Here is a 23,138-nt window from a genome sequence, read left to right on the forward strand (position 1 = left end):
TCTTCTCAGTGCTCTCAGGTTTATCTCCATCTTTTCAAAATTGAGAAACCCATGAACTGAGTTTTATCTCCATTGATTAGCTCTAGCCATTTTAGAGAACAAAACAGCTATCACCTCCTTTAGTCTGAGGTCTTTACTCCTATTAATGTGGCTTAAATTCTTCACATTTTTGACGCCTTTGCTACCCTGACATGTACTTCCCCTCCTGTTGTTGTTTGAGCCTAAGAATATTTCTGTGATTCCTACAAACCCTGTGACCAAGTGCATTCTAAGTAATAGAGTCAAGTACTGCAGAATGGACGGCATGGTTGGCTTTATCTTATGACTTTGAACAAGTCAGTTAACTCAGGCTGGCTTTACTTCCTTATCTGTAAATACTAGAAAAGACCTCATACAATGGTCATACGGGTTGCAGGAAAAGCACTGGATTCAGTTCCTAGTAAGACCTCAGTAAATTGTTCTCAGAATTAAAGTGACTATAAATGATAATGACTTTCTGAGGCTCAGAAGGTGTGCTCTTAACCCCTTCCCCATCAGGTTTCTCCCAGGTAAGAGAGGAAGCCCTGTTTGTGGTCTTTTAAGGAGTCACACTGGGCTGCAGCGATTTATATACTTGGCGTCGGTTTGCACACAAGCTGTAAGCAGCAAGGATTCCAGGAAGCATAACCTGTTGGGCTGGGTCTTGGGGGTTTGCTCCCCTTCTACTCTCTGTGTCTCATTTCCCCATCTACGGAGGAAGGAGAAGCCTGTCCTCTGACTATTCTCTGAGCTCTCTGCTTTACTCTTGGAAGTAGAGCTTCTCAAGTCCCAAGTGCCCTGGTTCAGAGAAATTTGAGAGAAGCCGAGTGACTGGTTTCTAGAGCTTGGGATTAGCACTGGAGGAGCTTCATTTAGAGCAGAATCAACCCCGTTTTTATCATCAGAGGCTTGGTTGGACCTTGGCTCCCAGCCAGTTCATCTGTTAGGAATCAGACTCACACCGAGGACAAAATGCTGGAGCAAAGGTAGAGGAATCCTTGATGAAAGTGGTCAGACTGTTTAACCAGTATGACTTGGGACTCATTTACTCATTCAGTCAATTATTCCTTTTAATAAGCAAACATTGGGCCAGCCTCTGTGGTATGATGGATAGGATGCTAGGTGGTGGAGATAGAAAGGCGAGTCAGTCACATTTCCTGGTCTCAGGAGGCAGAGATCTCATAGAAAATACAAACTTACAAAGGGGGTGCTGTCCTGGCTGTGGGTGGAGAGAGATGAGCAGGGAGGGAGGCAGGCAGGCTGGGAGGGAGCTCAGGGTGGCTCCAGTGTTGAGATGAGCCTTGAAATGCATCTGGGAGTATCTCTATCACTGGCCCGACAAAGGGCTTGGTGTCCCTGGCAGCAGAGCCTGAGCCCTGGGGCTGCCCAGAGGTAGCTGTGTGATGCCTCCTGAGTTCTTTTCCTTCTTGGGTGCTTAAATTCTTCAGCTGCCGATCATGGGAGAAATGATTTCTACCAGACAGAGTGATTGTAGGGATTGAATAAGATGATGTGTGCGTGGTGGTTGGCCCCAGGGTGAGGCTGTCACGCAGACCTGCCTGGGTGACAGCAGGGATGGCCTGCCATCACTCACGTGCGCTCGCTCACTTGCCTTCCAGGCTGAGGGACGTGGCGGGGGCACCTCTGATCAGCAGCCGCACGCTAGGCCTGCACTTCCACCCCCGGAGGGGTCTGCACCACCAGGTCCCCGTCATGTTCGACTATTTCCACCTGTCAGTGATCTCGGTGACCATCCACGCTGCCCTGGTGGCTCTGCAGCAGCCCTTGATCAGGTATGAGGTTATGGATAGCATCTGAGACGTGTGGGGGTGCCGCCTTGTATTTCTTGTTCTGCTCGGTCCCCGTTATGGCCCAGGGGCACCGGGCTGGCCGGGATTGATGGGCACAGACCAGAGGAGTGTCTCCCAGGCCGACAGTCTAGGCTCTGGGCCTCCTTCATGAGCAGAGGAGAGGTGGGCAGTGGGTGGGAGCCGTGGAGAGGGCTTCAGGAGGGCACAGGGGTGGGGTGTGCTGAAGACCTGCCAGCGGTAGGTCAGATCCAGACTCGATAGGGGTCAGACCCACGCACCTGCCAGGCTTTGCTTTTTCTAACTGTGCCTTGTCTGAGAAGTCCCCACATGTCCCCAAGACACACAGTCTTCATCTGTAAGCCAGGAGCGCTCATGTATCCCGTGACTCTTAGATGAGGATGTGGCCAGGCCCCGGGGCAGGGCTCTCTTTTCTTCCCTCTCCCCAGCTTGCTCTTTGTTCAAAAGCAAGACCACCTGTGTGGCCCCATGTTTTCTCCAGTCAGTGAAACCCCATAAACCACTGAGGCTTCCTGAATCCCACAACTGCAGGAATGGAGCTGGCACGTTGCATTATGCACCTGACATGGCCAGATGTGTACACGGGATCACTTCAGAACCTTGCCCATGCACTGGGCATGGGCTGTTCACATGTGCAAAGGGCCATTCTGGGAGACAGTCTTGCAGTGTGACATCTCAGGAAGGAGCTGATTTTCCAGTGTCCCCTTTCAGGACAGCTTCTGGGACTCCCCAACTGGGAGTTCAAATGACTGTGGGAGAGACTCCAGTCCCACTGAGTGCTGGGTGAGGCCCAGGCTCTGATCACCTGCTGGAGTCACCGAGTAGGGAAGGAGGAACCCGGATCCTAGCCAGGTGATGTGGCCAACAGGTGCTGTTCCTGGCGGCCTTCACTCCATCCCTGTGGCCCTCGGCCGAGCTCCTTCCCAGGCTGCGTTTGCTGATGGGGTCAATTCAGACATTGACCTTGAATGGTGGACCTGATGGCTATGTGTCAGATCAACCATCATCCCCAAATTGAGAAGTGTCACCCGGAGATCAAGGCTCAGTGGGCTAAAGAACATGGTGTCTGGGAGAAAGGGGCACTACATAGGGTGAGCCTTCAGCAGTACTGGGTTTTGACCTAGGGAGAGCCCACGGCAGGGGGTTAGTTCAGAGCCCATGAGTGGAGCCAAGGCCACTGAAGGTGAAGAGAGCTGGCGTCATGGGTTGTGCCTGCGGAGTGCCTGGCTTTCGGCATTCTACAAGCGAGAGTAGACATTCTCCTGCCCATCGAGGATTGAACTCTTCCATGAAAACTAGACCCTGAGGAAAAAGAAGGTGCCTCTGTAAGGGAGACCATAAGACTATTCACTGGTCTTTCTTAAGGGCCTGCTGTGCCCCAGGAACAGCATTAGGACATGAAGAGTATACTAGAGAGACACTGTGATAGACGATTCCCTTGAGGAGTGCAGACTTGGATGGAGGGAGCCCATCTGCATTTATGGCATCATCATATGGCAAATGCTGCGTTTGACAGGAAACATTACAGAATCAGAGGAAAGCAGACCTGGATTTGGGAATCTGCAGGAGACATAGAATCCAGAAAGCTGCAGAGGGTATGATGATCCTGCTAAGGATGTTCCCTGGCTGTGTGCTCGCTCTGAGGCTTGGCAGAGAGTGGCCTTGGCGCAGACGTGAGGACACAGTCTGTCTGCTGTCAGCGACACAGGGCTGATGGCCAAAGGTGGTGTCCTGTGAGTGGCTGGTTCTCCACTGCTAAAGGTGAGCTGAGCAACCCGGCTGGGAAAAGCAGAGCTCCCTGCAGGCAGTTCTGGGTTCCAGAGATGGAGCTCTTGTGCCTCAGCTGCATCAGAACCCATCCTGATGTCTAGCACCACCAGGTAATTGCTGGAGATTCTTGGAGGGGTGTCTGACTTCTCTAGACATCTGGCTCAACATTGAAATAAAGGAGGAAGGAAGGAAGGAAGGAAGGAAGGAAGGAAGGAAGGAAGGAAGGAAGGAAGGAAACTTACCAAAATTAGCAGTGATACTAACCCAACGGAGATGAAGGGGGTGAGATGAAGCACACAGTCAGCGCCAACATATGGTGAACACGTGCTTGATTAGTGGTGGGTATTAAGCTTTAGCCATTTCTGGAAAGGCCGAGCCAGGAAGCTCTGGGATGAATGGATCAGATCTGGGACCCTAAAGGGCTTAGAGCCCAGCAGGGCAGAAACACATTTAAGTATTTAAGTCTAGATCAGTATGCAAACCACCCTGGGAGCATGATGTAGGATGGGCTTAAAAGGGTTGGCTTTGGGGTGCAAGGGATCTGGGTTCTGGGTTCCATTTTGAGTCTCCTGCTAAGATTAAGCATCTTAGCTCACACAGGTGACTTTTCACCTCCCGGGGCTTCTGTGTCACTACATGCCAGGAGGTTGTTAGAAGGGTTAAATGAGATAGTACACGTCGTCGAGCCCCTGGCCATGCATTCAGTTGATTAAAATCTACACAGTGCCTACAGGCCCCGATCTCGGCCTCCTGGCTAGCACCCAACAAGCACGTTCTGAATTGAGAAAACTTTAAGTGTGGGGAAGAAATAGTTCTGCTCAGGGGAAACCAGGATGGGCTTCAGAGAAGAAACAGCCTTTAAGTCGGACACAGGGAGTGATAAACTGGGGTGGGTAAAGCTCACATTTAACAATGTGACTAATAACACATTACAGACTTGAGAATCCATTTGCTGTCGAAGAAGGAAGCATGGGGGGTTTTGAGCAGGAGCATCACCTCCTGAGAGCTACACCATGAAGATCCCTCTGGTGGCCAGAGTGGGCTGGGCTGCAGGTGACATCAGGGTGGAGGCAGGAGGACCAGCGAGGGTCCAACTAGGAGATTCAGTGTTCACACTGACCTAAACAGCTGTGAGAAGCAGGTGTCACTCCTCCTGCTGCTGGGAGCCTTGATACGATCTAACGAGGAATTGGGATCTGGAAACTCCTCGTAGAACATGTAACCTGACGGAAAGAGCTCCTTGCAAATCGGATGCAGCAGAGAGGAGCCCACATAGACATTCAACGTCAAAGCCTGCTTCTCCAGGGATGGGGGTAAAAATAGAACTGTCTTCTGTTCTCTGGATTCTACAGGAAGGATTTCTATTAGTTCGCTCACAGTGGCTGAGAACAGAGGAAACCCTTTAAAATTATAGGAAATACCTGTCAAATAGGGCAAGCTCTGGTTTTTCCAGAAAGGTGAGCTTTGCAGTGTCAGTTAAAACCAATCAGGAAGACGCAGGTGTGAAATTAAAATGTAACCTCAAAAGGCCTCCCGCCTTTCCTGAAACACCCCGGAGAAGAGAATCTACTTTTTAATCCTTAAATGGGAAGAGCTGGATTTTGGCGTGAGGGATTCGGATCCACTGGGAAAGCCAGCCGAGCCCACAGTTAAGTAAAATAACCAATGACTCCAGTTATTCATTTGCATCCTGCCCCCGAACGTGCCCTGAGCATCGCTGCTCATGGCATATATGTTTACCCCGAAACATCCCTCTTATCCATTTGTAGCTAAACTGCACGCTCGATTTACATCGCCGCTCCAGCCACACGAGAGTGATGATTATATTACACCCCGTGATATTTGTGCTGTTATCAACAGTAACTATCTAAACACGGTAATGACGGCGTTCGATTTTATTATATTTGTGGCATGATCGACAACAGCTGGAGCATTTATGGAATCGTTACCGCTTGCCTGATGCTGTACTTAAAGCTGTGTTGGGCTCATCTCATGGGATCCTCAGGGCCGCCGGGGAAGGTGCTGAGACCAACCCTTCCCACGTCCCAGCCCCTCAGAGGCACCCGGAGCTTGTGGGTGCTGCCCCTGGGCTTGGAGCCCGCCGGGCCGTTCTCCATGAACGGGTCCTCCTTCACCCGGTTGGCTCCAGACGCTGCTCTTCGGTGCTCACGGCTCTGAGTTCACCTTGCCCCTACTACACCCGGCTCCCTCCCTAGGCCACAGTGTCTTCGCAGAGAGGCCTACGCCTGCTGCACCCGCTGGCCTCCCTGCCACCGAACACGCCGCCGGCTGTGTGCCACGCACCTAGCACATATTTTAATAAATGAATTAAGCGGAAATACAATAGGAGCTTAGGGAAGCGGGGAGGATTGAAGGAGCTCACTCCAGATTGTACCTCGAAGGGAGTAGAAGCAAGACCCAGACGGTACCGGTTGGAGCCCCCCGTCCTGGCCTGGAGCCCGTCCCCTTGGAGCCCTGCCTCAGTGTCTCTCGGCAGGCACGTGGTCGGCCTCTAGGATGTGTGCCATTTTCCTGCCAAGATCTCATGCCAGGTGCACCACCTAGGCCGGGGCAAACTACGCCTCCTAAATGCCTTAGCTCCCAGCGCCCCACTGACAGCCCCGAGGGGCTGAGCTCCTGGCATCATCCCTCTCTTGACACTGTTTTTCTCCCTCTCCAATCCTCGTGCCTTGCAGTTTTACCCGTCCGGGAAGAGGCTCCTGGCTTGGTAAAGGCGGGCCAGACACAGGACCAGAACAGTCCAGCCTCTCTCTGGAAAACCTGGTCTTCGGAGCCGGATACTGCAAGCCGACATCCTCAGAGGTAAGGTCCGCACGGGGACGTGGCCCTGAGGCCACACTCGGCTTTGCAGGGCGTGGGGTGTGTGTCCCTTCCTCTCATCTGCCCATCCATCCCTGCCTTCTTGTGAAACCTATTCCTGATGCCGGCCTTGGGGCAGACACTGGCCCCAGGGTCCTCACATGCGTCTCTTCTGTGTGGTCCCCTGTGAGGGGCCTCCCTTGGATGACATCATAACCTTAAAAGCCTGTTGGCCTTGAGCTGTTTTCAAAACCTGGCCCCGTCTCTCACTTGCTCACTTTTCTGGGTCTTAACTCTCCTCCCTGCCCCACCCCGAAGGGTGAGGTCATGAAAACTTAATAATCTTCTGGGGTCGTGTGTGTACCCGTGGCTGTAATGGATGTAAAGTTCCTAGCCCAATGCTGGTACTCAGTAGGTGCTCAATAAATATGCATACTCTGACCTTTCCTTCGTTCTTTCCTCCCCATCAGCACCCATCCCTACCCTTCTGTAAGGTGCACGGCTTTGGCCACACTCAGCATTACTCTGCCTCTGTCTCTCCTGAGCCAACACAGAAGCATTTTTATTAGGGACCTGCTCAAAAATACCCAGCCCGCGTTAGCCCGGCTTCTCCAGAGAAGCAGAACCAGCAAGAGATAGATGGAGGAACAGATTAGAGTATTTCCAACGAGCATCGACATATTTATGTCTACACTATACATATACATGAAGATCTGTTGGACAGAATTGGCTCACGTGGTAAAGGAGGCTGACAGGTCCCAAGACCTGACCCCCTGCCAGCTGGGACCCAGGAGAGCCCAGCTGGTGGTATTCCAGCCTGAGCCTGGATGTGCAGGCAGGAGAACACTGGTGCCCCAGCTGGAAGGGAGGCAGAGAGAGGACATTCTCTGGCTCAGCCCTTTGGTTCTGCAGTCTTGGCTGGTTGGGTGATGCTCACCCATGTCGGGAGGGCGATCTGATTCAAACGTCAGCCTCATCCAGACAGTCACACCAGGATCAGGTTTAACCAAGTGTCTGGACACCCTGTGGCCCATCGGGTTGACACTTTGAACTACCATCCCACAGCCCATAGTATAAGTGTGGAAGGCTGTCTGCACTCAGCCTGTCCCCCATCCGCCCCCCAAGAGGCACCCCCTTGTGCTGTGCAGCCCCACTCCTGGTTCACAGGGTCCAGCATATCCAGTCCCCTGCTCTTCTGGCTCTCCTATGATATCACCTCTCCTAGCCTGAGCCCCAGCCAGGGAGGCCTGGCTGCGAAAGCTGCCCTAAGTCACGTGTCCATCTGGGACAGGCTTCTATGTCATGTGTCCTCATGTGGGGAGCTGAAGAGAGAGCTGCTGTGAGCCTCCTGGGGGACAGGGGCTGGTCCCAGGACAGGGCTCTGTGCTTTGAAAGGAGCAGACTTTAAAGCCAAATAGCACTTCGTTGAAGGTGGACTCTAGCGACTCGTGGATGTAGGATCTCAGGCAGCCACTGAGCCTCTAGAACCCATGTCCTTGGTGATGACACTGGACCCAGCAGGGAGTGGAGGCCAGGGTACCAGCCAGCCAGGCAGGGGAGGTGGGTGTGTCTGTATTACCTCATGCACACAGATGGCTTTAGGCTCCGGCATAGGACTGGGAAGGAGTGGAAGGCCAGGACTTCCTGTGCCCTCTGCATCCCCAGGGCCACCCACTGACCCCTCCTTCTTAGCAGATGCTGTGTGCTTCCCTGGATCGGCCCCGACCCCCTGCTGCAGGCCTGGCTCCAGACTGCCTGTGGGTGGGCTGAAACCTTTGTTGTGACCACATCACAGCCCCACTGCACCCTCAGCTGGGTCCTGCTTCTCTCTCCCCTACATGTGCTGGCACAGAGCCTCCCCAGAGATGGACCTGAAAATCTCCAGCTCAGACCATTTTCCAGGTAATTGGCATAGGACATTAGGGAACATCGGAGGCCGTAGGTCAATTCAAAGCATTTTGACGCATATTCCAAGACAGGCCTTTTGCTGGATCCATAGGAGCCTGTGAGGACGATTATGATATAGTGTCTCGCAGAAGGAAGTCTAACGCACATCCTCTGAGAAGCAGTCTCTGATTTCCTTGGAAAAGGTTCTCTCTCCAAAATACTTCCTCCAGGCTTGACTCTAGGCAGCTCAGACTCTCCTCCCCTGGTGTCTGAACGTCTGGGGACAGAGACCAAGCTCACTCAGCATCACAAGCCCAGGCCCGGCACCAGGCAGGGCTGGAGACCTTTCAGAGCCCTAGACCTGGGGTGGGCTGGGGCAGGGAACATGGATCCTGGCATCCGAGAGGCTGAGCATGACCCGGCCATATCCCTGCCCTTGAGAGAGTGTGATGTGGGAGAGAAAAGATTATGGTCTCAGGCGCCTGCTGTGCTCCTCAGCGCCATGTGACTTGGGGGAGTTGACTCACCCTTGGAAACTCAAGTTCTCAACTGGAGAATGGGATAATACCTGCTTTTAGAGAGGATCTCAGGAGTTAATATGTATCAAGACAGTACAAAAATAGACCCATAGCAGGCACATGATACAGTATAGTTTTTCCCCCCTTCTATTTCTTTTCCTGGCTATTTTTGGGGATGTGTGTCAACCAAGACATCCCTGTCTTTTACAAGAGTCAGATAAAATAGCTTATTTGTGGGTGCTCAGCAGTGAACTTGCTCATGGAGCTTAGCTCAATGGGTTATTTTCAGGACCTGAATCTTTTCCTGTGTATTTTCCATTTGGGTCCCATCCAATTATGCAGGCTCAGTGCTGCGCACCCACCCCGTGCCTTCCCACCAGGCAAGGGCTGCCAAGCAGAGAATAAAATCCACTCCCCCTTCCTCCCCTAGGAGCTGCGCATCCAAATCCCCAAGAAGCCCAGTGCATTAGCAAATAACATGGGAATCCGTGCAGACTGCAGCATCAGCTGGAAGGATTAGAGGCCAGGTGTTCCCTTCAAAATAAGCCTTTCCGTGCAAAGATGTTTGCAGAAACTAGAGTTCCATAGCAAAATGAGCTGACCATGTGAAAAAACATGGGAGGGGAGGGTCCCTTCTCCAGTAGCCAAGCCCCTCCCTCCACTTACGCAGCTCGCTGGAGGTGGAGCCTCTGATGTAGACTTGGAGCTTGCATCCCCTCCCCATCACAAGCCAGCAGCTTTGCCCTGTGGGAATTATTTTCCTTCTCTGATTTGCAGCTTATCTGTCAAAAAGGGACACTAATGCCTGCCTTGCAGGGTTGCTGAGAAGATTAAGTGACATAAGCATATAAAAGCCTGGAGCCTAGAGCCTGGCACAAAGTGATCAGTAAAACCCTCTGTTGGATTATTTTTCTTTTGGTTTATCCACATAATTAAATTGAATGTCACTCCAAGAGCCCCCATGGAGTCTCATGGGTAGGACATAGAACAGAGGGTCTTAGGTGTGCTTTCGTTCTTGGCTTTGGCACCAACCTGCTGTCTGACCTTGAGTCAGACACTTGCCCTCTCTGGCTTTCTGTTTCCCAATGTGTAGAACGAGGATTGGATGAGATTGTGCTAGGCCCCCTCTCCCCACCCAGGATTCCCTGTCCCTGCCTGGTGCAATTGGGGGCATTTGACACATGCTTGATTTATTAGTCCAGATTCTCTAGAGAAACAGAACCAGGAGGATGTTTCACACAGATTTATTTTAAGGGGTTGTTTCGTGTGATTACGGAGGCCAGCAAGTCCAAAATCATCAGGTTAGTCCAGAGACTAACTCCAGCTGGAGACCAAGCTGCAGTTTGAGCACAGAGGCAGTCTATTGACCCAATGACCAAATTATTTCTTCTTTTTGGGTATGGGAGAGGGGGGATCAGTCTTTCTATTAAGATCTTCGCCTGATTAGATGAGGCCCACCCATGTTATGGAGGATAATCTGCTTTCCTCAGAGTCTGATGACTTAAATGCTAATCTCTAAAACATGACTTTATAGAGACATCTAGAATAATGCTTGACCAAGGAGCTGGGTACTGTGGCCTGGCAAAATTGACACATAGGAGTTGCTATCACACTTAATAATGTTGAGGCTCTGGCGGACGCTCATTGAAGATCAGGAATCCAAACCCAAACCCAACAAATCCCTTTTTCCCTCCAGGTATGCCACACCCTCCCAGTGTCACCGAAATTGTTGGGTTGCTCCACTGCCCGAGGGCAGGATAGCAGCCTGGTGGTGAGGCACACAGGCTTGAGGACTCTCCTTGTCCTCAGAGCTCGGCCTCCCCCGGCAGGGACATCAGTGTGCTTGTGCTCATGCATTGATCACATAGTAGGCCCCAACTGTGTGCTAGCACCTGTGTGCTGCAGGGCTACAAAGAAAGCACCTCTGTCTCCCCTGCAGTGGGTCCTGGGGTCTAGCGCATGAGACAAAGCAGGAGCTGAAGCTTTAAAATTGTGCAGTGGTGTGTAAAATGATGTCAATCATTTCACATCGAATGTCTGGACACTTGCTCTCTTAAGTCGTGGGTGCACACGGGCTCCTCGACCACTGAGGCGCATTTCCTTTTACAGAGAAAGGACCTGGGATAGAGGTTAAGTTCAAGCTGACAGCCTTGCAGCCTCTTGCAGTCTCGACACCCATTCTTCAGCCCCGAAGGGTCTCATGGGGGACCAGGGAAGGGGCACTGATTCCTGCGCTGCGGGTCCGGCTGTGGTTCTGCTCTGTCTGTGTGCATGCCTGGGGCAGTGCACATGCACGATTGTCAGAAACCCATGGAATCCCAGAACTTCCAAATTCAGGAGAACAAAAGCCCTTGCAAGTAGACTGTCAGGTCTTTCACTTTCCAACAGACATGGTCTAGCTGGCACCTTGAGTGTCCCTGGTCCTGGGCTCACTGTGGAAATCGCAGAAGTCATGCTAGGGGCGGGCTGCACTCTGCAGAGCAGATGAATGTGTCTGAGATGCATGTGCTGGCTGCCAAAGGGAAACCCCTCCATCCTCAGTGTGACTTCGAAGGTGCTTTCCAGACCCAGGAGCATGGCACTGAGAGAAAATTCTAGATCGCAGCTCTGGAGTCACTTCCCTTTTAAGTCGGATTGCCGAGAATTGCAAAACGGCATCTTCCTGGGAGGGAATAACATGCCCACAGAGGTGAAGCGCTGAGCTTCACGAAGCCTCCTGTGCTGAGCAGCCCCTCACTCAAGGCAGGCATGTGTCTGGTGGGGTTTGGGGTGTGGAAACTGAGGCACAGGGCTGACTTCCAGACAGACGTCTATCACCTCCTAGTCTCGCCTTTCTTTTTACCTCTTTGCCTCCCTTTTTATTGGGTTCCTTGTACTTCACCCTTGCTTTAAACTTACCCTTGCTTGTTACTGTAAACATCCTCATATTCCTTTCTTGGGGATCCAGAGTCCGAGAGCGAAGGACAGACATTCATTATTGCCATTAACACATCACTGTATTACCTCTGGATTGTGACGTCTCCATGAGCAGAGATCCTGCCATTGGTCCATTTGCTCATCAGATATCCCGCAAGCACCTATTAGGTCTCGGACATGAGACAAGAAGTTGGTGACAAGGTTCTAATGGGGAAATGCAGCCTCAGCCTCCACCTGGGGCATCTTCATTTCTGTCACCCTTGGCACCCACTTGAGCTGCTGGCATGCTGTAGGTGCTCCCTCAGCGTTGGAGGTATAGATGAGGTGAGATGGTATAGCATTAGGTTCTTTTTATTTTTTTTTCATTTTCATTTTATTTTTTTAAAGATTTTATTTATTTATTCATGAGAAACACAGAGAGAGAGAGAAAGAGAGGGAGAGAGAGAGAGGCAGAGGCACAGGCAGAGGGAGAAGCAGGCTCCATGCAAGGAGCCTGACTTGGGACCCGATCCCGGGACTCCAGGATTATGCCCTGGGCCGAAGGCAGGCGCTAAACCACTGAGCCACCCAAGAATCCCCCCATTAGGTTCTTTTTTTTTTTTAAGATATTTATTTATTTATTCATGAGAGACACACACACAGAGAGAGAGAGAGAGAGAGAGAGGCAGAAACACAGGCAGAGGGAGAAGCAGGCTCCGTGCAGGGAGCCTGATGTGGGACTCCATCCCAGGACTCCAGGATCATGCCCTGGGCTGAAGGCAGCGCTAAACCGCTGAGCCACCCGGGCTGCCCCATTAGGTTCTTTTTAAAAAGATTTTATTTATTCATGAGAGACACACACAGAGAGAGGCAGAGACATAGAGGGAGAAGCAGGCTCCCTGCTGGGAGCCTGATGCAGGACTCGATCCCGGGACCCTGGGGTCACGACCTGAGCCAAAGGCAGACCCTCAACCACTGAGCCACCCAGATGTCCTTATCATCAGGTTCTTGATGATGTCTGAGGAGTGACCACGGCCAACGTAGCCCTCAGACACAGTAGACAGGACACGGGCATCACAATACTTGAAGGACCAATGAAATGTTTTAATTTCTTGGAAAATCAAGACAAAGTATGTGTGGATGGACAGATAGATGGTATATAATTATATCAATGCAGTCATGAAAGTAGAATTTTAAGTTTATATTTCTTTTATATTTTCTAACAGATGAAAAGTGCCTGGGGCCCATCAAAGGCATAATTCGGCTCTGGGAACAATTACGATTAGCCCTCATTTTTACTTCCTGATTAAATAAGGTCTTAAATAAGACCTAAATAAGCAGTGCCCCGTATACCTAGACAATTTTCCTGTGGTGGGCAGGTGCACGCTTAGAACTCAGCTCCCTCCTTGGCCCCAGCGTGATGCCTGCATGGGGAGTGTGTGGCATGAGCACTGGTGTGGTGGTGAGATGCTTGAGCACAGAGGAACAACCGTTTGAAATTTGTGAGCAACACGCTATCAGGTTAACTACCTGGGGAAGAATCAGAAGTCATCAGGGAATCTCAATAGTTATTTAAAGAAAAACATATTTTATCGCTTAAAAAAATGGGTTTAATGATGTCTGCTATTTCAGCAATTAAGATGTCAAGCATGGTCGTACTTATCTTCTCCATGAGAATGAGATCCTCTAACGCTTTCTCATGTACGTGATGATGTGATTTACTATTTTTTTTAAAGATTTTTTATTTTATTTTATATTTTTTAAAAGATTTTATTTATTTATTCATGAGAGAGAGACAGACAGAGAGACAGAGACACAGGCAGAGGGAGAAGCAGGCTCCATGCCAGGAGCCCGACGTGGGACTTGATCCCAGGACTCCAGGATCGCGCCCTGGGCCAAAGGCAGGCGCTAAATCGCTGAGCCACTCAGGGATCCCCTGATCTGATTTACTAAAACCTTGCAAAACAAACAGCAAGTTGCTACCTGGCACAGAGCTATGACAGGCTTTGACTCCCTGGCACGTTGCATTCGTGTGGGTATGAAATTCCATGGGTCATTTCCGCAAAAGAATATAAATCCGTGAAAATGGGCTTTTCATGCAAAAGTCTGCAGTATCACTTATTTATGCCCCATCCTTTTCATTAGCGAAAACTGCCTTTATCATCACCTGACTTCGGAGGCCTTCTTCCTCTCTGGAGTTTCTGGGCACAATGGGATGTCAGGGGGCAAGGATGGGCCAGAGGTATCCCTTCCCAGCCTGTCCTGTGTCCAGTGCAGCTGACACCCTGTGGACGCAGGCTGAGTGGTCACCAGGTGAGGGGGGGCAGCAGAGCACTCAGGCAAGAACACTGGGCTCGAGTACGGAAACCTGCAAGGCAAGGTCAGGTTGGCCTGTGAGAGCTCAGCAAGTCATTTGGCCACTCTGAGCCTCTGTTTTGTCTTCTTTTCCTATAGGGGGAGCATGAAACATGTTCACCCTGTAAGGTTTGCCTGGACTCCTGAGGGGAAAGCTCCTTCGTCCTTTAGGGATCCCTCTCTCTCCACTCCCTCCCCTCTGACCCAGGGGTATTGGGATAACATCACCACCCATCCCACTGGCCTTCTGATATAACTATGTCAGCTGCATGTTGAGCCCTTACACGTGTTAGGCTGTGTGCTGACCGTTTTTGCTGTGCTTCCTCACGGCTCCTGGAATAGATTCACATCATTACAGGTGAGGAATCTAAAACTCTAGTAACTTCGGAGAGTCTCCAGGCATTGGGCAGCTGGTCCTTGGGGAGCTAGATAGGTGCCCAGGTCCCCTGGTGTCCGGCACTCACCTTGGGTCCCCTTTGAATTGCTTTTACCTTCTCCATCCTGGGACCCTCCCAGTAAGTGGGTGGCCATGGGCTGCATATTTACTGCCGAGCGGGCGGGTGGCAACAGGTGTCTCTGCTGATGTCTGCTCCTTTTGGTGGTTGAGGAACCGAAGCCTAAGCCACGCTTTCTGCTCTCATCGAGACAGCGGTTGTATTTAACACTCAGGTGGAAGAGGAAGTGGAACCACCATCAACAAGTCAGCCCCGAACCTACCCTTATGGAGTTGGTAATTTAGGCAGAAAAGAGAAAGAGATTGAAAAAGTAAGTTGATGGGAGATAAACATTAAGAAAGAATTCGTCTTGAGTGTTGTAGTTTGCTGAGACACCTGAGACAGGGGCTCACCCCCAGGGCTGATTGATGGAGAGCTTCCTGGAGGGAGGGACTTGGAGGAACAGGATGTAGGACTCTGCCTCTATTTCCATCTCTTGCCGTGGACTAGTGGTTTTCTATGTCCTTTGTCTTCCAAAGCCACACATTAGTAGGGGCCTTCCAAGTCCTCTGGCTCAGTTAGGTTTTTTTTTGTTGTTGTTGTTTTGTTTGTTTGTGTGTTTTTAAGAGAAGGAGGGAGAGAGGTGGGGGGCAGAGAGAGAGGAAGAGAGAGAATCTTAAGCAGTCTCCATGCCCAGCACAGAGCCTGATGCAGGGCTTGATCTCACGACTCCGAGATCATGACCTGATCCAAAATCAACAATCAGATGCTCAACCGACTGAGCCACCCGGGCACCCCTGGCCCATCATTTTTAAAAGAAAGAATGTCTTTTCCTTGAAACTTTATTTCTTGCTTTACTTAACATGTTTTCCCAGAGCACCTAACTCGATTGCCCTAGTGATGGAGTGAACGAGCCCAGCCTAGGGAGAGACACGCAGACCCCAGACAGGAACTGACACGGCAGGAAATCAGCCATTTTCGGTGGTGCTGGCGTCTGCTCATGAAGAACCAAACAGGACCAGGTTCCCGGGGCTGGGACACAGTCCAGAAACACTTCCCAGAGTGAAGGAGCACTGATGTGAATCAGAAGGGGGTGAATTGTCGGTTGTGGAGGGGAGCGGAGGGGTGAGGAAGGGCAGCGTGAAGGCGAGGGCAGTGAGGGAAAGGGCATGTCCCTTCTGGGGCCGCCAGGGAAGTGAGTGCGGCCAGACCTGGGGCTGGGAGGGTCACCGGGGGCCCGATCCGCGGGAGCCCTGTAAGGCTGGTTAGCCACGGCAATACTGCATGAGGGGATCCGTGCGATAGGACGTGTTCTGCTGCTGCTCCGTACAGGATTGGTTGGAGGAGGTAGGGCCGGGGCAGAGAGGGAAGCTTGTGCGCTGTTGCGGCGGCCCACTAGGGAGTGGGCAAGGTGCAGGGGAGGCGAGCAGAGCGGAGAGATGAAGGGATGTCCTGGCTGTAACTCAAGTAGAATGCAGGGAACCTGAAGGATAAGCACAGGTGGTGGTCATCTGTCATGGGTCCGAAGGGCTGGCTGTGAGCTAGCTACCTAACAAGGAGAACTGGCAAATTTGATTCATGCTAAAGTGAGAATGGCTAAGAGCATCCATTTTGGGTGACCCTGATTTAGGCATTTACGGTTTTTTATTATTTATTTTTTTAAAGATTTTATTTATTTATTCATGAGAGACACACAGAGAGAGGCAGAGACACAGGCAGAGGGAGAAGCAGGCTCCATGCAGGGAGCCCAGTGTGGGACTCGATCCCGGGACTCCGGGATCACACCCTGGGCCGAAGGCAGATGCTCAACTGCTGAGTCACCCAGGTGTTCCATCATTTACATTTTTTAAATGAGCATTTAACTCAAAGAAGGGGGCATCTGCTACTCGTTCTGCCATAGATATCATCCTCTGACCCTCTTTCATCACGCTTTCCCCTGCAAGAACTCCTATTTATCCTTCAAAGCCCAACCCAGTGGTTGCCACCACTATGACGCTTCTTTGACCACACAGGTACCCTAACCTGCTATTTTCTCTCTCTTACATTTACACTTTGGACATGTCTCTGCTGTCTTGTCTGAATGTAATAATTGCTTAATGCATCACTCGGCTCCACTTAAAAGCATTCCGTGAGGGCATAGCCACTCATCTCAATGCTCACAATTGAATCCCTCCAAGGACATGTCACCCTTCTATCCCAGGATGAATCACCAAGCGGTCACCTTGAGGAAGCCAACAGATGACAGGCTGGCTCAGTCACCAGAGTTTTAAGCAGGAACGAGGACCCTCACAGTAGGCTGACAGTCTCCAGAGCTCTTTGCCACTTTCCTGCCTGTGCCCACCTTATGCATGTCATGGTGTGTCACGTGGAAGCCTGAACTGGGAGCATTAGGGACTCTGGGAGGTCAGGGCTTTGTGTGCTGCTGCTCAGGCACCAGAGCTGAGCTCTTGGGCAGATCCTGTTCCATATTGTCCAGCACACCAGCAGCCTGCCGGGCGCCAGTATGACAATTGCCTCCATTACCCACTTGCTCAAGAGCCAGCAATGGGGTACCATTGCCATGAGGAGGATGTCCCGGGAGAAAAGGCATAAAGTCGAGGGCCAGACACTTGTGTTGAGGCTGGATATGCGTTTTTACGCGTATTTGATCCTTCATTTTATAAACATCGTATTGCATATCTAACCTGCAGCACTAGCCCCTGGGAGTTCAGCTAGGAGCAAGATACACGTGCAAGCAGACACATTGATCTGTACTTAATAATATCCTCACAAATGCAAAGGCACTGCTGTTCTGGGGAACCCAGCCTGGTCTGCATACAGAGGAGCTTCCTTGAGCAAGGGGAATTTAGGCTGTGATGTGAAGAGTGAGACATAGCCAGAGGTGAGGGCAGGGGGTGGTGACTAGGGCTGCCCTGTACAGCTGTGCAAGTTGTATACTACACAAAGACACCTGGAGGAGCAGGTGAGTTGGGATTGACATCCCGCCCACCCTCCACTTGCCAAGCTGTGTGTCACTCTGGCCGTTTCCACCCAGACAAGGGCCCTTCCCTCTCCCCATTCATCCACCCAAGAGGGAAACTCTGGTTAGCATAAGGGCACCCTCTGGACTCACTGTGGCCCTGGAAGAGGAAGAATGTTTGAGCTCAGGGTCCGGTGGCCAAGGCCTGGCGTGGGAGAAAGTGATGTGATGAGACGCCCGCAGCCCTGGGCCTGGGACAAGTGACTGAGGTGGGAAGGGAGGCGAGCAAGGCTCCTGAGGTGGTGGTGGGGAGCTGTCACCTGCAGGAACCTGCAGACTGTGTGCTGAGGAAGCCGGCTGAGCCCCCAGGGTGATGGTGATGCGCAAGCACGGTGCGGGGGTGAAGCACCCAGACGGTGCCTGGCAGGATCTTCGGATTGCACACCCTGCAGCGGGGGTAGCCACTGTCAGGCACTGCAGCAAGTTCCCCTGCAGCACTCGCTCCCCCGCAGGGTCAGCTGGGCTCCAGCCAGCACCCCGCACGCAGCCGTGCTAGCAAGGTGGTGGTTAGGAGACGGAGCAGAGTTCGAGTCCTAAAGGCCCGAGTCCTAAAGGCCAGGGGGTTAGATCAGACTCTTGTCGAGGTGTGTCCCATGTTGTGGGAATTTGAACACCAGGTCTGGACATGAAACCTTTCACCCTGGATATGTGTCCCAAATCTCTAAACCACGTCTTGCTGAATGCCAAGAACCCGTAACTGACTTACCCAGAATGCTGGCAATGCATTTGGTTCTCCCCCGCCATCCAGCTGGGTAGACATCAGCCGGTGGATGTAGAGAAGGCCTTTCCTATGCGATGTGGTCTCAGTGGAATGGACACTGACACGGGAGCCAGGATTTCAAGCCTCCAGAGCCGGTTTTCCCCAGAGAGTGTGCTGTGCCCACGGCAGATGGGCCAACTCGGGAGATGCAGAACCTTGCTGTGCAGGTGGGGCAGGTGTGGAGACATTGAGGAGGAGACCCCATGCTCCCCTCCTTCTTCCCAGCCACACCTGCAGCTCTGTGAGGCCGGGACACTAGGCTCTGGTCAGTGAAATGGGGGCAGAAATGACATGAGCCTCTCTCCTCCTTGCTCCCCGCGCATCTTACTTGATGCTCCAGGCTTCCTTTTTTCGATGGTGACCTCAGGGGTCTTGTGTTTGGGGACAGCGGTGGCACAAAACAAAAGGACCGGGGTGAGGAGACACCATTTGGAGGAGAGCCACACAGGAGAGCCACTGAGCGGTATGGGACTTTGGGAAAACAACAAAAAAACCATGTTCAGTAACTGAGATTTATGGATAGCTTATCACAGAAGTTAGTGTTACTTTAATAATTAAAAATAATTAATAATAATAATAATGATAATAATAATAATAATAAAAACTCGCACATTCTGTGGTCTCGCCTTACCAAAAACCTGAAAGCATGGCATTGACCTTAGCGAGCAGGAATCTAGAAGTGGAGACCTAGCTGTCAGAAGGTGGGCACACGGGGATCTGCGTTGCACAGGGGCGGAGCATTTGGTTGGCTCTGGGGCCATGGAGGGCAGACCCAAGGCTGCTGAGCTGTGTCTCGGGCAGGCCCTCAGCCCCAGCACTACTGACATTTGGGGATAATTCTTTGCTGGGGGGGCATAGGGATGGGGGCTGCCCCGCGTACTTCAGGGCATGTTAGCAGCATCCCTGGTTTCTATGCTGTTATGCCAAAAGCACCCCCCCCCCCCCCCCGCAACAACCAGAAATGCCCCCTGGACACTGACACACACACACCTCCCGCCCCCCCGCCGGGAGGCAGAACCGGCCCTGGCTGAGAACGGCTGCCCTGGAGGAAGAAGCTGGGAGAGCGAGCATCAGCCGTGCTTCTGCAGCACCCGTAGCTGTGTTTGGAGAAGTGTCGCAGAGGCAGGTGAGCTCAGGATACGAATCAGCCGGCTTTCACGCAGACAGCAGGGGGGACAGACAGGGAAAGTCCTTGTGGGCATTTGGGGACTGGCAACGTTGGAAAAGCCTGTTTCTCTTTCTGAACAAACACACGGAGGTTGTTTTCAAAACAACCAACACCCAGGAACTTCGACAGACCCCCAAGAAAACTTCTTGGTTGAATAAAGTGATGGTGACTTGAGGCAAGAACCAGATTAATGCCTCAGCTCTCCTATGTGTCTACCCAGAAAGCTCCAAGGCAGCTCCTGTTTAGTTTCTACAGAGGCCTGGGGCCAAAAAAACAGAGAAATGCAGCAGATTTAAGAGCCCAGGGAGATGACTGGAAACAAATAGATTGACAGCCTGCAAAATTTCCCCCAAAAATTGTGTTGCTGAAGAAACCACAAGCTTGGGTTGCAAGACTGTTTGGCTGTTCGGGGCTCATCTCAACCCTTGGGGCTCCCTCCTGGTGTGCATCCCTCAAGGGACCACACGCCCCCTGCCACCCCAGGCTCCCAGGGAGCAGGAGACCCAGGGACTGTGTATTGCATGGATCCAGGGAGATGGACTGAGGAGTTCCATCATATGCCTCATCTAGAACCCAGCAGATCAATGTCTGCTGTGAATCCTTCACTCTTCTCCATCCCAAATGGGAGCATCCATGTCCATTACTCCTTCCTGTGTCTACCATTCCCCATTGAGAAGGGCAGTTAATTTATATTCTTAGGTCTCTGGCTGTTGGGATAATAAGGCCATATCAGCTCCAGCGTCAACTGTACCCTCCACCACCCAGAAATCCTACAGCTGGAATAGGAGGCCGTGAATGCCTGTGACCAGGGCCACCCCCATCTTGTGTGAAGTGTAGTAGGGATAGGAAGAAGAATGGAGCAGGCTTGGTGGTCAGGATGATGGTGGTGGCCGACTGGCTGTGTCCTCACCAATCTCATTTCTCTTAATGCGCACATGTAAAGACATTTTGCCAAGCCTCCCTTGCAGATAGTTGAGGGTCATATGAATTGTCCATTAAAAATATTGTGCATGATGCTCCAGGCTATCTGTCCTTCTGTGGTGTCTTTGAAGAGTACATGGCAAAGGGAGTGTCACAAGATGGGACACGCTTGGGTCCCTGAGTCTCAGTTTTCTGAGGAAAACTGCCCACAATACTGCTGATCCACGGTGGCCTTTGTGTGGGTGATGACTCAGCTCCCACAGTGTTGTGCATGGATTTCTCAGGCTTATTTGTTACTGCAGCTCTGTCAAACCTACCCTGACTGTAACTATGGGTCTCTGGAGAAATGCATCCGTAAATATCAAAGACCAGAAGTCTGATGCACAAAACCTGTTTAGAGACTATATCGTGGTCTTGAATTCCAGGGTTCATAGTGGGGTTTAACGGAGGATGGGCCAGATCACAGCAGGTCTCCAGTGCCTGGTCCAGACGTCCTTGGTGGTGATTCCCTTAAGCTCATTCTAGCAGGTCCCATTCTGAGGGTGCCAAAGGAGGGATACACAGCAGGTGTAATGCAGAGCACACAGGAAATGAACTCAGTGACCCTCTTAAATGACATCCCCCCATAATGAAAGTACCTAGCAGCTAACCAGCTGTTGGGCAACAGAATTGTCAGCATCTGTGAGTGTGATGTGCACACACATACACATGTGAGTGCTTACACAGGCACATCCAGTTATGTTAGCAGAAGAAATGAGGCAGTTTCCACCAAAGTATCTCTGTTCTGTTGTTGTTTTTTTAAATATTGTATTTATTTATTCATGAGAGACACAAGAGAGAGGCAGAGACATAGGAAGAGGGAGAAGCAAGCTTCCTGCAGGGAGCCCGATGTGGGACTCAATCCCAGGACCCCAGGATCATGCCCTGAGCCAAAGGCAGATGCTCAACCACTGAGCCACCCAGGCATCCCAGCCATGTTCTGTTTTGAACCCAATAAGCAGAGGAGCAGGATGGAGCAAGCCTATTTTTCCAAGGCTGCTGCTTTTCACTCCTCCATCTAAGATGTTACCTGGCCGAGCGGGGCAGATGCTGCAGGCAGAGGGTGGGGAGAGTCCTGGAAACCAGGAGGTCATCAGAGCCCCTCCCCACCATGCAGGTAGGACTTGCAGGCCTACCTGCCCTCTGCCCTCCTTCCTCCTCTTCCTGGTCTCACCCTGGACTAAAGATCGGCTTGCACTTTTGAGAGGAAGAGAGAGAAATTGAGATAGGCAGCCTCAAGGCTGGCATGTGTGCCACCTCCCCTCCTCCCTCCCCCAGTAAGCTGGCTCAGGGGAATCGGCTGCTCAGCTCAGCCTATCAACCTACCTTGTCAAACCCAGGTCTATCCACTGCCAACATATGCCTGTCAAGCTTCACAGCTTCCCTGCTGTCAGCGTATATGTTAACATAGGTATAGACATCAGAAGTCCAACAAATTCATACCTCTTAGTAGCTCAGTGGTGGTAAACAGCCTTGAACATGGTACAAGGTCACCCACAGAGAGACCCTTTCCCTGGGGCTGCCCCTGCAGTTGGAAAGGGAGAAGCAGTTATAAACCAGGAATGCACAGCAGAGTCTCCTGGGGAGCTTTTTTAAAATATGCCAATCTGAGCCCTACTCCCAGGGACTTTTTAAAAATACTTTATTTATTCAGGAGAGACACAGAGAGGCAGAGACACAGGCAGAGGGAGAAGCAGGCTCCCCACAGGGACTCTGGGATCATGACCTGAGCCGAAGGCAGACGCTCAACCACTGAGCCACCCAGGTGCCCCAACTCCCAGGGATTTTGTTTAGGCACAGTTAGATTGGGGTTTAGACCGCAGAATTTAAAACATCTCCCCAGGTGGTTCTGATGCCTCCTCCCGTTGAGGGCTCCTGGAATGGACCAACAGGTAGAGGCTTTGGAGTTGGAGAGAACTTGGGTTCCAACTTAAGATCTATCACTCTAGTCCTTGCACTCATCACCTCTGAGCTAGAGGTAATGCACAGAGCACTCCACATGGAGTCAGAGCTCCAGAACATTCTTGGCTGGACTGGGGATTTGTGTTGTGTCTGTGAAGAAGGCAGTGGAAGCCCCATCACATATACTTCTGTATATTTCCTTAGGGATCCTTTCCTCTGAAAGCCTCCCCATTTCTCCCCTCTCCCCTGACCCCAGGCTGGGCTAGGAGGCCCTTCTCTGGGTCCCAGATAACTTGCTTACTCTTACCACTGCAACCTTTGCATTTTGTTGGCATTGCCACTTTTCTAGCCAGTCCCTCACTAGACTTTGAGCTGTGAGACTACAGGTGTTGGGAGCAGTAACTGTTCCTCCAGAACAGTAGTTACCCCCACATGTGGACCCTAAGTGAGTAACCATTGTCATGGGGCTATTGACACTGTCTCTATGCTTCATCCTATTTAATGCCCTTGACAACCGTCTGAGCTAAACCTAATCACCTGCATTTTGGACACAAGGAAACTGAGGCTCAGAGAAAGGAACTTACTTGCCTCGGGTTACACAGATAGGAAGCTGCAAAGGATAGCTGTGTGTGGCACACTGTGTAACACCTGTGTGCTGTGTGCGTAACCTTAAGATCTACATGTGGAAGGACCTAGTCCACAGTGTAAAGAACCTCTTCTCTCTCTCTCTCTCTCTCTCTCTCTCTCTCTCTCTTTTAAGAAAGATTTTATTTATTTTAGAGAGAGAGAAAGAGAGTGAGGGG

The 23,138-nt window shown here is 51.4% G+C and overlaps 1 protein-coding gene across 1 annotated transcript in view; it reads left to right on the forward strand.

The window, feature by feature from the left end:
• The window catches only part of FAM135B (family with sequence similarity 135 member B), a 276,991-nt gene that overhangs the window by 191,057 nt on the left and 62,796 nt on the right, over window positions 1-23,138 (forward strand). Inside the window, exons 6-7 of the mRNA XM_072733864.1 lie at window positions 1,638-1,811; window positions 6,314-6,440. Of these exons, the coding sequence (XP_072589965.1) occupies window positions 1,638-1,811; window positions 6,314-6,440 (301 nt within the window). The remainder of the gene's footprint in view (window positions 1-1,637; window positions 1,812-6,313; window positions 6,441-23,138) is intronic.

Source organism: Vulpes vulpes, chromosome 13, assembly GCF_048418805.1.
Source record: "Vulpes vulpes isolate BD-2025 chromosome 13, VulVul3, whole genome shotgun sequence".
NCBI lineage: Eukaryota > Metazoa > Chordata > Mammalia > Carnivora > Canidae > Vulpes > Vulpes vulpes.